This window comes from Anomaloglossus baeobatrachus, chromosome 6, assembly GCF_048569485.1.
Source record: "Anomaloglossus baeobatrachus isolate aAnoBae1 chromosome 6, aAnoBae1.hap1, whole genome shotgun sequence".
In the NCBI taxonomy this organism is placed as follows: domain Eukaryota; kingdom Metazoa; phylum Chordata; class Amphibia; order Anura; family Aromobatidae; genus Anomaloglossus; species Anomaloglossus baeobatrachus.
In genome coordinates this window covers 137,430,452-137,444,757 of record NC_134358.1, presented here as the reverse complement: position 1 = coordinate 137,444,757, position 14,306 = coordinate 137,430,452, and the positions used below count along the sequence as shown (strand labels likewise).

At 44.7% G+C, this 14,306-nt stretch overlaps 1 protein-coding gene across 2 annotated transcripts in view; it reads right to left on the bottom strand.

Annotated features, from left to right (window-relative positions):
* The window catches only part of LYPLA1 (lysophospholipase 1), a 59,996-nt gene that overhangs the window by 37,042 nt on the left and 8,648 nt on the right, over positions 1–14,306 (bottom strand). For both annotated transcript variants that reach the window (XM_075353269.1, XM_075353270.1), the window contains exons 3-6: positions 10,852–10,917; positions 10,042–10,089; positions 3,762–3,832; positions 1,599–1,672 (exon numbers count right to left, since the gene is read on the bottom strand). In XM_075353269.1, the coding sequence (XP_075209384.1) occupies positions 1,599–1,672; positions 3,762–3,832; positions 10,042–10,089; positions 10,852–10,917 (259 nt within the window). The remainder of the gene's footprint in view (positions 1–1,598; positions 1,673–3,761; positions 3,833–10,041; positions 10,090–10,851; positions 10,918–14,306) is intronic.

Below are 14,306 nucleotides of genomic sequence, written 5' to 3'. Positions count from 1 at the left end.
AAATGTGTTTTATTATTTTTTTTTTCTAAATTTCATTTTTATATTAATAAGCACACAAACAGTAGTAAAACAAATCTTGCAATCTTCACTGGCTGATAGGTCTAATAAAACACTATGACTTGCTACTACAGACATGGACATTAGCAGCGACAGACCGAATCACACCCCTCTTTTTGTAAAAGAACCTTTTCCGAAAATGCTCTTATCTGGGAAAAAAGGAAAAAAATGAAGCTCAGCACACCTGTCGATCTGGGCAAAGATCATTGTAAAGGCAGGGGGAGGTGGTGAACATTAAGTGTTGAGAATGGTAGAGCCTGTGTTATTTCCTGTATATGGGAGTGTTAAGCCCGCTTTACACGCTACAATATATCTTACGATGTGTCGGCGGGGGTCACGTCGTAAGTGACGCACATTCGCATCGTAAGGTACATTGCAGTGTGTGACAGCTACGTGCGATTGAACGTTAAAACGATCATCGCATAAACGTCATTCAATTCCTAAAAATTGAACGTGAGGTTGTTCAATGTTCCCGAGGCAGCACACATCGCAGTGTGTGACACCCCGGGAACGATGAACAGATCTTACCTGCGTCCTGCGGCTCCCGCCGGCAATGCGAAAGGAAGGAGGTGGGCGGGATGTTTACGTCCCGCTCAGCTCCACCCCTCCGCTTCTATTGGCCGGCCACCGCATGACGTCGATGTGACGCCGAACGTCCCTCCCACTCCAGGAAGTGGATGTTCGCCGCCCACATCGAGGTCGTATGGATGGATAAGTACGTGTGACGGCAAATAATCGTTTGTGTGACACGTTCAACAAATTGAACGTGCCGCACATACGATGGGGGAGGTTACGATCGCATACGATATCGTATGCTTAATCGTAACGTGTAAAGCAGGCTTTACTTTTCACTGTGTACCTGTCTGTGATGATAATGAGACTGCTGAAATTTTTGGATAGTACAGGGAAGATTGGTCTAGTATAAGGCTTAGTGCTCAGCAGGAAAATTGCAATATATTATGTTTGTTTTTTTACCTATAGTTAGGAATATTGAAAAGAAAAAAAAAAAACAAAACAAAAACACTAATCAACTTTTTTCACAAATACATGTAATATAAAAAAAAAGTGATTTAACCAACGTGTCACTTTCTGATGCTAGAGACTTTTGATGAGGAAGTTTAAAATGGCAAAAGGCTAGTTACTAGGGATGATCGAATACCGCAACTATTCGGCAACGTCCATATTGGCTGAATAGGTCGCTGCTATTCGACCATTTGCGAATATTCGATGCGCAATGTAAGTCTATGGGAAACCCAAATAGTTGCTGAATAGCAACTATTTGGGTTTCCCATAGACTTACATTGCGCATCAAATATTCGCATAGCGGCGAACTATTTGTCAGATATTCGCGAAGCCGAATATTTGATATTCGATCATCCCTACTAGTTACCTTTAAACGCTGCTAGAAGTAAAAGGAAACCATGTCTGATAAAAGCATTAAATTAGAAAAATACGGACAATAAAACGGCACATGATCCATACATTTACTTTAAGAGTGGTCATAATCTTGTCAGCATCGAGCACAACTACACTGCTCTTACCTGAGAGAATCCTCCCAAGATGATCCTGCTTGAGGGTATTCCATTTTTCACTTCTTGATCTATTAGTGCTTTAACTAATGGAAGAAAATAAAAATCAAACTGGTGGTTATACACAAGAAAATTCTGGTATTGAGACACATAATTCAACAATGATCAGATGCATTGCATTCATTGAGCGTGCACCCTCACGTCACACATCACGCTGGAAGACTGCAGAAAGAACAAAGGATTGTCAGAAGTAAGTAGGCGGGATGAATATGGAGACATGATAACTATGGAGGGAAAGACAAGCCCTGCCACACTGCACAGCAATACTCCAACACGCAGGCGGCAGAATGTGATGACATGTAGGATCAGAATCTGCAAACTGATGACAACTAGGAATAATTACATCCAGATCAGAATTCTTCACAAGGAATACATTGGTACAGACATTTCTGAAATAATCTGAGTAATAAGATGATAAAAGAGTTGAGAAGCTAAAGATGTGGCCTACAGTATATAAAGTACAGGTGGTCATCAGGGGTAAATTTCATGAAAGGCTTCTCTCATCCATTACAGGGTTATTCTCATCTACACTGCACAATTCTTTCCGTGTCTCCCACAGACCTCTATGGTATTCTATGGAGAGTGCCAACATATTGTTCCTAACTGTGCTAGTGCAATATGGCATCCCACGCTCGGTCCAGGGTTACCAACCTGGCTTTATATTTTTTTCTGGGCAGCTTATCAAAAGAAAAAAAAAAAAAAAAAAATCATAGACAGACTATTTTTACTGGCTCACTGACAAACCTTAATAAATCATTATGATTAAGTGATCCATGTCTACAGCCCATAATTCTGATATGAAGACATTAAAAAGGAACCTGTCAGGTCCTCTAGAATCACCAGCAGCTGTGTGTACCTATGGAAAGTCCCTTCCTAACAGTCCAAAGTCCATTTGTGATATGCAAATGACCCCCTTGACTAATTGATGGGGCGTTAGTTCTCCAGACTAGTCAGCCAACCTAGCATATTATCACACCCCTGCCTGTGGGCGTGACAGCATGACCTACAAGAGCCGGCGTCATCACCAGCGCCATACAAAGCTCGCGCTTACTGTCCTGCATAGTGCGCCTCTGGAGCCCGGACAGGTATACCCGGCTTCAGAAGCTCAGTGATGTGAGGAAGTAAAGCCGCACGCACGCGTTTTGTATGGCGAGGACAATGATGCAGACTCTTGTAGGTCAGGTTATCATTCCCACAGAGGCGTGATAACATGCTAGATGGGCTTACTAGCATGGGGATCTAACACCTCACCGACTAGTCAGTCCTTTTTCTATGTAATGAAGGGACTGTTAGGAGGGGAATTTAGACCGGTACACATAGCTGCTGCTGCTGGTGGTTCTGGGGGCACAGTGGATCTGACAGGTTCCCTTTAACTTCATTCACTGTAAAATGATGATAATTAGTGTCAAAATAGTCAGTATAAGTTTCTTCAGCTTCAAAAAAATTGAAGGTCACATTGAAAATATTTTTGGACAAAAAAGTGCCCTATTTTTACGGACTATCCTGGCCAGTTAGTTGGTAACCCAGGCTCAGTCTGACATCTTCCTCATTCCCCTATGATCCGGATTCACTTCTGGGTTGGCACTGGGACTATATCTGACCATTCACACTCGATAGCTGACAGCTGGGCGCTCATTTGGGCGTCCGTTCGCTTTCCCACCTCCACCACACACGAACATTCAGCTCAGCCATGTGTGTTCATAGGGGAGAGCAGACACCAAAGGAAAGGGCTCATCTCCGAAATAACAAAAAAGGGTTACAGCATTAAATTTAGATATTTGAGAGGCCCTGACACACACATTGGAATGTTCAGCTGACTTTATACTAAATATGTTTTGGGGTCTTTAATAAAAAAAACAAAAAATACTTGAAGTCCCAGAATCCTCAACGCCTCTATCACCAGCCCTTTCTGCCAGACATCAGCAATCCCGTGACTGCCAGGGGCTGTGAACAATCGTGGGATCAGCTCCTGGCAGTGATGCGCCTGCTGACGATCTGATACCGATTGTATCACTATTGACCATAGCAAATACGGCGCCTTTATAGCCACATGCTTGCCAAGACTTCTATATGGGCAAGGTTCAGATAGTGCAATAGAAAAGTAAGCCGTCTTACTATTCTCCGCGGCCTGCTTGATGCCGGTATCATCTTCCTGTGCGTCCGGAGACAATCCAATTATATCAAACCTAAAACAACAACGTATTTAACACAGGTCATTAAGTATCAGGCCGCAGGTATCCACTGTAATTAGAGGAGGCGGATTCATTATGTGCGCCTGGCATTATATTCCCTAATACAACTGCATTAATATCCTGCGGAGCAAACTACTCCGAAAGCCTGATGGACCATTACGCTTGTGTCATGTTGTTTCCAGACAACACTAAGCCGGCTTCACCCTGCGGACGCTGAATTTTTAATTATATTGTCATTTAAAAATTAATTAGAAGGAAGCGGAGACAGTTAGTGTCCCCTGACGGAGGTGCAGCAGGAGACTGCCACTACCTGTAATATTAAGGAGATCTAGGCCTTACAATCCGAGAAACGGGGAAAACATATACAGTATTAATGCAAGAGGAACAGTTTATAAAGGGGCGCTGAGCATTAACCATCACACTGCCTATTCCATATAGCGGCCACATTACGGGCACAGGAGCTCGCTCTCACGACTCCCTCTTAATCTGTAGCAGTCGAGATCTCCGATCCATCTAATCCATTTAAAGCACTCTCATTCAATTTATGATACTGCAAAGTCCAAAGCCGAGGAACAGGCAATGATGATTACTACTATAAAAACAGGGAACATTTCCTTATCTTGTCTATATCGGAGGCTAGAATATCATCGAAAAGTTAATTTATTTCAGTAATTCAATACAAAAAGGGAAACACACATATTATATAGAGTCATTACAGAGAGATCTATTGCAAGTGTTTATTTTTGTTAATGTTGATTATTATGGCTTACAGCCAATGAAAACCCAAAAGTCATTATCTCAGAAAATTAGAATTACCACAAAACACCTGTAAAGGCTTCCTAAGCGTTTAAAATGGTCCCTTAGTCTGGCTCTGTAGGCTACACAATCATGGGGAAGACTGCTGACTTCACAGATGTCCAGAAGGCAGTCATTGACACACTCCACAAGGAGGGTAAGCCACAAAAGGTCATTGGTAAAGAAGCTGGCTGTTGACAGAGAGCTGCATCCAAGCATATTAATGGAAAGTTGAGTGGAAGGAAAAAGTGTGGTAAAAAAAAGTGCAGAAGCAACCAGGTATACATGTACGCTATGGCCCCAAGGGAAGTGAAAAGAGTGCTGGTCATACATATACACCATGGCTCTAATGGAAGTGAATAGAGCTCTATGCATTTATACTGGAGCCATAGTGTACATGTATTATCACTGCTCCCACAGACAGTGAATGCAGTAGTGATCATAAACCCACATCACCACTTACACAGGGAACTTGGGATCCCCTTTTCTCATAAAAATCGGGTCCCACTGTTCATCACACTAGTAATACAATACCACTTTGCTAGATTTGGGAAATGTATCTTCTGTTACAGGAGAGCCTAGCCGAACCTACCGTATATATCATCTAGAGTAGCCATTAGCATCTTTAGGAGACCACCTAGGACATAGTGTAGGTACAGGACCACTCACTTGGTTTATCGGTTTCTTCAACTATTGACAATATTTGGAGGTGTATGTTCTGTGTTACATTAGCTTGAAGTCTGGAAGGAAACCTATGAAATCAGTCTGTTTTTGGAATTTAGATTGTGAGCCCTGATGGGCACAGGGACCAATGGAAGTTAAAAAAAATCAGTCAAAGGGAACCCTCCAAACTGTTTCCATGGACAAGTTTCTGTCTGAAAGATAATGGTGTCTACACCTTTACTTATGCAATCTGTTGCTCCTTGAATGAAAATGATCTGCTTTAATTTGTAAACAAAGGAGGCTTAAGTGCTCTGGGCGTGTCACAGCTCTTCCCAGCCTCCGCCTCCCCCGCCCAATCTTCTGCATGATGGACAGCTCACTGGCTTGCAGACACAATCACCAAATTGAGCAAGAGGCTTTGGAGACTCATCTGACATCGATATGGCTGCTTTCACACATCCGGTTTTTGCAGTGCGGCACAATACGGCGCTTTGCAGAAAAAACACAAACTTTTTTTTTTTTGCCGGCGGTTGCGTTTTTTCCGCATAGACTTGCATTAGCGCCATATTGTGCCGCATAGCCTTGCGTTTCGTCCGTTTTTTGCCGGATGCGGCATATTTAGCCCATGCGGCGGCCGGAACGTTGCCTGGCACGCCTTTTTGTGCGCCGAAAAAAACGCATCGCGCCGGATCCGGCGCAATTTACAATGCAAGCCTATGGACGCTGGATGCGGCGTCCTGCGGCAAAAAACGCATGCTCAGTATCAAGCCGCATCCGTCAAAAAACGGACGGGCCGCATGGAAAAACTTATGCAACGGATCCGTTTTTTTTCGCCGCATCCGTTGCATAGGTTTTTGAGCCGGATTGAGCTGCACTGCAAAATCCGGATGTGTGAAAGCAGCCTATGCTGCATCAAACCTACTTCATTCCTATGTTTCTGTACATTGTGATTTAAAGGCGGCCATACACATTAATCTATGGTCAGCAAGTTGTGAATTAGGGAGCAACAGATGATAAATAAAAGGTATGGATGACACGGTCTATCACAGAGCAACAGGGCCATATAACCAGTTGGGGGGTTGGTATTGTTCTGCCAGATTCCCTGTAAGGCCATCTGTGTACAGCGCAGTAGACTATGTTGGTGGTATGTATACTAATATAATGTGCAGCTCTGTGACAGATGAGGGACAGGGTGGCTGATCACACAAGATTAGTGATTGGCCCTTTTTGACAGCCATTTTTATTGATCGAAAGCTTAAAACTGAATAAAGCAAAATTAATACCCACCTTTCCTTCAAGATAATAATGTGACATGTCTGGCTCTAATCTTATAGGGTATTACATGACAACAGTCCAGATAAAAGCACATGGATTCTGTATGAGACTCCCGAGTAAGAGCCAATCTAATACAGTGGCATATGGCAACACCTGCTAAGCTAGCCAAAAGAAAAGGATCACTAATACTTGGCCTACATTTGGATAGAAAAGCTGAAAAACAAAGCTGCAGTCATCGTGCTGCAAACTGCATCCAGTCTGCCGTGACACGAGAAAACTGCTAAATGAACGGAGAGGGATCTCAAATCAACACTATAATGGCCATACGTCCTCAGTAGCCATCAGCTGGAGGAGTAGCCATTCCTACTTAGCTCCCCAGAGACATGCACACTCCGTTCAGCTGAGTGTGCATATGTGCCTAAAGATAAGAGGTAAACAAACTGCTGTCAAACTGGGTACGGCTTATCTCCATTGAAAACAAAGCATTTGGCATGTTAAAATGCAATATCTCTAATCCTTGTTTGTACCATGTCACCTGCAAACATCTAATACGCCTTAAGGTACCGTCACACATAACGAGATCGCTAGCGAGATCGCAGCTGAGTCACGCTTTCTGTCACGCAGTAGTGATCCCGTTAGCGATCTCGTTATGTGTGACACCTACCAGCGATCAGGCCCTTGCTGTGAGGTCGCCGGTCGTTGCCGAATGGTCCAGGCCATTTTCTTCAAAGGCGATGTCCTGCTGGGCAGGACACATCGCTGTGTTTGACACTGTGGGACAGGGTCACAGTGACTGCTGAGATCGTTATACAGGTCGCTACTGCGACCTGTATTGTTCCTGCATCGCTGGTAAGATCTGACTGTGTGACATCTCACCTGCGACCTCCCAGCGACTTACCTGCGATCCCTATCAGGTCGCATCGTTTTCGGGATCGCTGGTAAGTCGTTGTGTGTGACTGGGCCTTTAGATCGACGGCCACACGCCCCCAATAAAATCCATGAGATTGGATTACATTAGTTTAATGTGTATAGCCTCCTTAATGTCACAATATACCAAAATACAAGGAGGAAGAAGGTTACCTGCTGGACCTATAGATGTCAGAGGAATGTCCCGGTAAGACACTGCAAGAAAAGGTGCTCACTACGGTACGGTCATTAAAAGGGTATTCCCAGCTCAAAGATCCTATCCCAATATATAGTAGGTGTAATGAGAATAAAATTAGCAAATATCTTCATATAGAAATGTAGTATAGTTCTCCTGATAAGCTATGTCACTTACCTCATTTGCAGGGTATTACAGTAGCCTAGGTATCCATGGTTATGAGCACGCATATAGTCAGTTAGTTACTAGTGGACGGAACCTGTATACGTAAGCTACTGTAATGCCCTGCACATGAGGTAAGTGATATAGCTAATCAGGAGAATTATAATACATTTCTAATTGGAGGTATTTGCTAATATTATTATTACAGTTACTACATATTGGCATAGGATCTTGGAGATGGGAATCCCCCTTTAATTACTCAAATACTTGTATAATTGATAATCTGATAAAGGGAAAATGTATTCAGCTTTCCTGGATATATCAGTTCAATATCAGGACATTCGCTCTACAAAAGGGGGGTGTCCTGCTAGGAGCACCGCTTTATCTATGCAGATATTTGCCCTTTTACAATTCCCAAAGAGAAAACATCATCATATAGAGCAGAGGTCCCCAACTCCAGTCCTCAAGGCCCACCTGCAGCACTGACAGAAGCATGGATTATAACAGCACTTTGTATTATCAGGGTGTAGCTGCGAACCATAGAATCACATGGGGCATCTACACATGGTGATGTGAGGAAGACTACAGCCGCACCCAACATTAGCCGCATTCTGCTGACTGACTGTAGAGGGGAGCTGCTGAGGAGAGAATTAGGCTATGTGCACACTGGGAAGTGGAATTTTCTTGAGAAAATTCCGCATGCCTTCAAAGATTACCGCACCCGCGGTAAAAAACCGCGGGAAACCGCACCCGAAAACCGCATGCGGTTTGCCGCGGTTTTACCGCGGTATTATTCGCGGTATTGCCGCGTGCGGGTTGGGATGTGCTTTATTGCATTCAATGCAATAAAGCACATTGAAAAAAAAAAAAAAAAGTCATTTAATCCTGAGATAGTAGATAGACAGAAGAATAGATAGAGGGATAGATAGATAGATAGATAGATAGATAGATAGATAGATAGAGGACAGATCGCTGCATTTCCCACGGTCGGCAGTGAGTTCACATTACCGGCCGTGGGAAATGACCGGTAATTACCTCTGCTGTCTGCTGCTTTCATTCAGCGCTGTGTGTCAGTCGCGGCTGGATGGAAACAGCGCAGGACGTCGGAGCTGTGGATTACGCCGGAGCTTTGTTTCGGGGGGGGGGGGGTTAATAAAATGGTGAACGAGGCTTGTTTGTTTTATTTAAAATAAAGGATTTTTCGGTGTCTGTGTTTTTTTCACTTTACTTACGGGTTGATCATGTCAGCTGTCACATAGACGCTGCCATGATCAAGCCTGGAGTTAATGGCGGTGATCCACCACCATTAACCCCTTGTATTACCTTTCCACCACTGCTACACGGTGGCAAGAAGAGCCGAGGACACGCCGGTAGTGCCGCATAATGCATGCGACAGTGCCGGGGCAGCTGCGGCTGATATTCTTGGCTGCCGGAGGGGGAGTGAGGCGGGGGACATTATCCCTGCCCCTCTCCCTCCCCAGCCTGAGGATACCGGGCCGCCGCTGTGTGCTTACCTCGGCTGGAAGGTAAATATGCAGCGGAGCCCACGTTCTTTTTTTCCTATATTTCCGTTTTCTTTCTATGTGTGTTCTATGTGTCTGTGTCTATGTTCTATGTGTCTGTGATGTCTGTGTGTGTGTGATCTGTGTGTGTCTGTGATGTCTGTGTGTGTTTACTCTGCACGGCTTCCTCTTCCTGTAATGACATCACTTCCCTGCAAAACCGCAGACAAGCGATGCACATTACCGGAGGTAAACCGCGAAATACCGCAGGGAATAATGCAGGAAAACGCAGTGAACCGCACAGAATTTGCTGCCTGCGTTATTCCCTGCGGGATTTCATGATTAACATTGGAGTCAATGGAGTGAAATCCCGCAGCGACGTGTGGAAAAGAAGTGACATGCACTTGTTTTTGCTGCGGGATTCCCGCAGCAAAACATGCAGCTGTCAAATTCCGCCCAGTGCGCACAGGATTTTTTTTCTCCATAGGATTTGCTGGTGATTCACTGCAGAGATGTTATGAACATTTTCTGCAGCGAAACATGCAGCAAATCCGCGGAAAATCCGCGGCAAAATCCGGTAAGTGCGCACATAGACTAAGAGAGGAAAAAAAAGTACATACTGACACAGTAGTAATGTCACTACAATTATTCAAATATTAAATAAGAAAATAGGACCTTCACAGGCGCGGCGTGTCATTACTCACCAGGACGGCATTGCCATGTTCATATTCAGCGAAACTGGCATGATGGGCCTGGAATTAAAGAAGTACAACTGTAGTTTTACAGGGCCTGAAAAACAATGGTGTTGATGCGTCTACAGTCTAGATCTGTGGTCTCCAACACACAGTCAGCTCAGAGACCAAGGCTGGCGAGGCCCACACAGCTCAGAGAGAGAGGCTGGCGAGGTCCACACAGTCCGCTCAGAGAGAGGCTGGCGAGGCCCACACAGCTCAGAGAGAGAGGCTGGCGAGGTCCACACAGTCCGCTCAGAGAGAGGTTCGCTCCCACCCCTCACAGTAGTGATACCCAGAGCCCCCATTACAAGTATGATGACAGCCAAAGCTTTTTCACAGAAATCACCACTTCGAGGCAGTACACCAACATGCAGGGTATACCTCTATTCAGACCTGCTCTTCTATGTGCGTCTACTCAAAAATGTCACCGTCTGGAGACCTGGTGCAAATGCAACAAGCTGGCAGACAGCTGCGAGCCACAGGATGGGCACCCCATGTCTAGATTATAAGAAATTAACCCTATAATGCCTTCAGCTAGGACTGGCAGCAGTAAGCTGAGTGAACACCGGCATTATAGCATGTAATTGTGATATCATGGCAGATAAGCTGGAGGTGAGAAGCCAAGACAGGAAACAAGAAAGCCAATAGATATGTCAGGCAAGACTGCACATTACAGCAGCAATGATAATATTCTGGTTTATGAACAGGAAAAAAAGACTCCATCTAGATAATACAATAGATTATATTTACTATTCTAACATGCAGAGACATTACACTTACGCATGTGGACAGATATACTTCACATGGGGACTTCTGATGCTTGCCATTGCTTCTGCCCAGCCGTGCCTGGAGGGTAGAGACGAGACATTGCTATACATTCGCAGTGTGTAAAGGATAAGAATACGGAGCTTATGGAGAGCTGCCTGCCCAGTACATTACACACACGCATCCCTGGTCATTGTGGGCGATGTGGAAACATTCTCTACGGGCTGAGATTACTGTAAGAATCCTGCACTTACATTGCTCATGTGCACACTTACCAGGATGCACGTGCCAGGCCCTATAACGCAGCATGCCAGGAGCTTCAGACGCCCATCTGCTGCTGGCCACATGGAGCAGCAGTCACACAAGTCCTCCAAGCCAAAACCGCTATTCTAACAGAAAAGCAAACTGCAAGTGCCAAGTACAAAAGTCTACACGAAGACTAAAGGGGGCTTTACATGCTACGATATCGTTAATGTTTTGTCACCGGGGTCACGTTGTTAGTGACGCACATCCGGTGTCATAACAGATATCGCAGCGTGTGACACTGACCAGCGACCTTAAGCGACCTCAAAAATGGTGAAAATCGTTCACCATGGAGAGGTCGTCCCAAACGCAAAAATCAGTAATGGTTGATTATCCAGGTGGTTCATCGCTCATGCGGCAGCACACATCGCTATGTGTGACACCGCAGGAGCGATGAACGTCTCCTTACCTGCCGCCGGCCGCAATGCGGAAGGAAGGAGGTGAGCGGGATGTTACGTCCTGCTCATCTCCGCCCCTCCGCTTTGATTGGCCGGCCGCTTAGTGACGTTGCGGTGACGTCACTGTGATGCCGAACGTCCCTCACCCTTGAAGGGAGGGATTGTTCGGCAGTCACAGGAACGCCGCCTACCAGGTAAGTATGTGTGACGCTGCCGTAGCGATAATGCATGTAATTACGCAACGTGCGCACATAGCCTTAGGGACGTTTTGCCAATCACAGATGGCACGCGGACTGTACACTGATGCCAATGAGCTGTGATTTTTACGATCCCATATAACTGTATGGGTAAATTTGATCTGTGACTCCGATCAAAAACAGACATATCGCTTTATTTTACAGATACAAAGACCGCAAAAGAACACAGAAATATTTACAGCCCCATAGATTATAATGGACATGTATGTGAAAATTGGACGACCGTATGAAGTATAAGGGGTACTTTGCACGTTGCGACATCGCACGTGCGATGTCGGTGGGGTCAAATCGAAAGCGACGCACATCCGGCGTCGCTGTCGACATCGTAGTGTGTAAATCCTAGATGATACGATTAACGAGCGCAAAAGCGTCGTATCATCGGTGTAGGCTCCGACTTTTTCAAAATTACGCTGCCGCGACAGGTAAGATGTTGTTCCTTGTTCCTGCGGCAGCACACATCGCTGTGTATGAAGCCGCAGGAGCGAGGAACATCACCTTACCTGCCGCTGGCGGCTATACGGAAGGAAGAAGGTGGGCGGGATGTTTACATCCTGCTCATCTCCGCCCCTCCGCTTTGATTGGCCGCCTGCTGTGTGACGTGGCTGTGACGTTGTACGACCCGCCCCCTTAGGAAGGAGGCAGGATGCCGGCCAGAGCGACGTCGCAGGACAGGTGAGTGCATGTGAAGCTGCCGTATTGATAATGTTCGCTAAGCCAGGAATCACAAGATATCGCTGCTGCGACGGGGGCGGGAACTATCGAGTGCGACATCGCAGCATCGGCTTGCGATGTCGCAATGTACAAAGACCGCCTAAGGGTGCGTGCCCACGATCAGTGTTTGCAGCGTTCTGGGCACAGTATGCGTCAGCTGCGTCTAAAATGCTGCGTTGTACAGTACAAGCACAGTGGATGGATTTTGGGAAGCCGCCCTTAGACTAGCGTAATAGCTTTGATGTGCAGTAAAAGGGTGAAGCAGTCAAAGTGGGGGGCAAACACAAAACATACACAGATTACATATGGGCATTTAGTAAAATACACTCATGAATGCACGGCAGAAGAAAAAGTACAGGTTTATTCAAAAGGTATCTAGGGATTCTGTACAAGTGATAAGATTTTTTATGGAAAAAGATAATGGTAAAACCCCATTATAGTAAAGATTCTGCATACAGTTATGACCAGAAATATTTGAACAGTGACTACAGTAAATCTTCATGATTTCAGCTTAGCATATCACTATTTTTCATTTAATAATGAAGCAACTAAGATGTAATTGAAGTAAAGACTTTCAGGTTCAAACTAAAGTGGTTGAAAAATAATATGTTATGAAACGTTTATGAATTTCAGCCATTTTTCTACAATGCCTCCTCATTTCAGGGGCTCAAAAGTAATTGGACAAAGTAACTTTACCATAAATAAAATATTCATTTTCATTACTTTGCAGGCAATGGCTGGCTGAAGTCTGGTAGCCATGGACATCACCAAACGCTGGGTTTTCTCCTTTGCGAGGCTTTGACGGCCTTTACAAACAGCTAACTTCAGTTGTTGCCCATCTGTGGGTCGTTCTCCCTTAAATTTTGTCTTAAGCATGTGAAATGCTACTTGATGGGGTTGAGATCTGGATACTCTACTTTTTTGCCTTAAACTCCTGGATTGCTTTCGCAGAATGTTTTGGGTCATTGTCCATCTGTATTGTGAAGCGCCATCCAATCAACCTTGCTGTATTTGGTTGAATCTGAGCAGGAATTATAGCCATGTACACTTCAGAATTCATACGGTTGCCTCTGTCTGCAGTCACATCATCAATAAACACTAGTGACCCAGGGCCATTGGAAGCCATGCATTCCAGGCTATCACACTGCCTCCAACATGTTTAACTGAGGATGTATGTGCTGTGCTTTGGATGAGCTGTTCCAAGCCTTTTCCATACTTTCATCTTCCCATTATTCTGGTTCAGGTTGATCTTATTTTTATCTGTCCATACAATGCTTTTCCAAAGCTGGGTTGGGTTCTTTAGATAATTTTTTGGGCAAAGTCTAATCTGTTTTTTTATTTTTGAATCTGATTATGGCTTGCACCTTGTGGTGAGGCCTCTGTATTTGCTCTCATTAAGTCTTTTCTTTATGGTATACTTAGATACTGAAGCACTTGCTTCCTGGAGATGTTGTGAAGGGTTTTTCTTCACTATAGAAAGGATTCTACAATCATCCACCACTGCTTCCTTTCGTGGACGTCTAGACCTTTTTTTTTTTATTTTCAAAGCTCACTAGTGCGCTCCTTTTTGTAGAATATACCAAACTGTTTATTTAGCCACTCCTAACATTTCTGCTCTCTGTGATGGATTTCTTTTTTTTTTTCCAGCCGAATAATGATCTGTTTCTCTTTCATGGAGAGCTCCTTTGACCGCATGTTGTGAGCTCACAGCAACAGCTTCTAAATGAAAATACCACAGCTGGAATCAGCTCCAGACCTTTTACCTGTTAATTAATGAAGGATTGACAAGGGAATAGCCCAT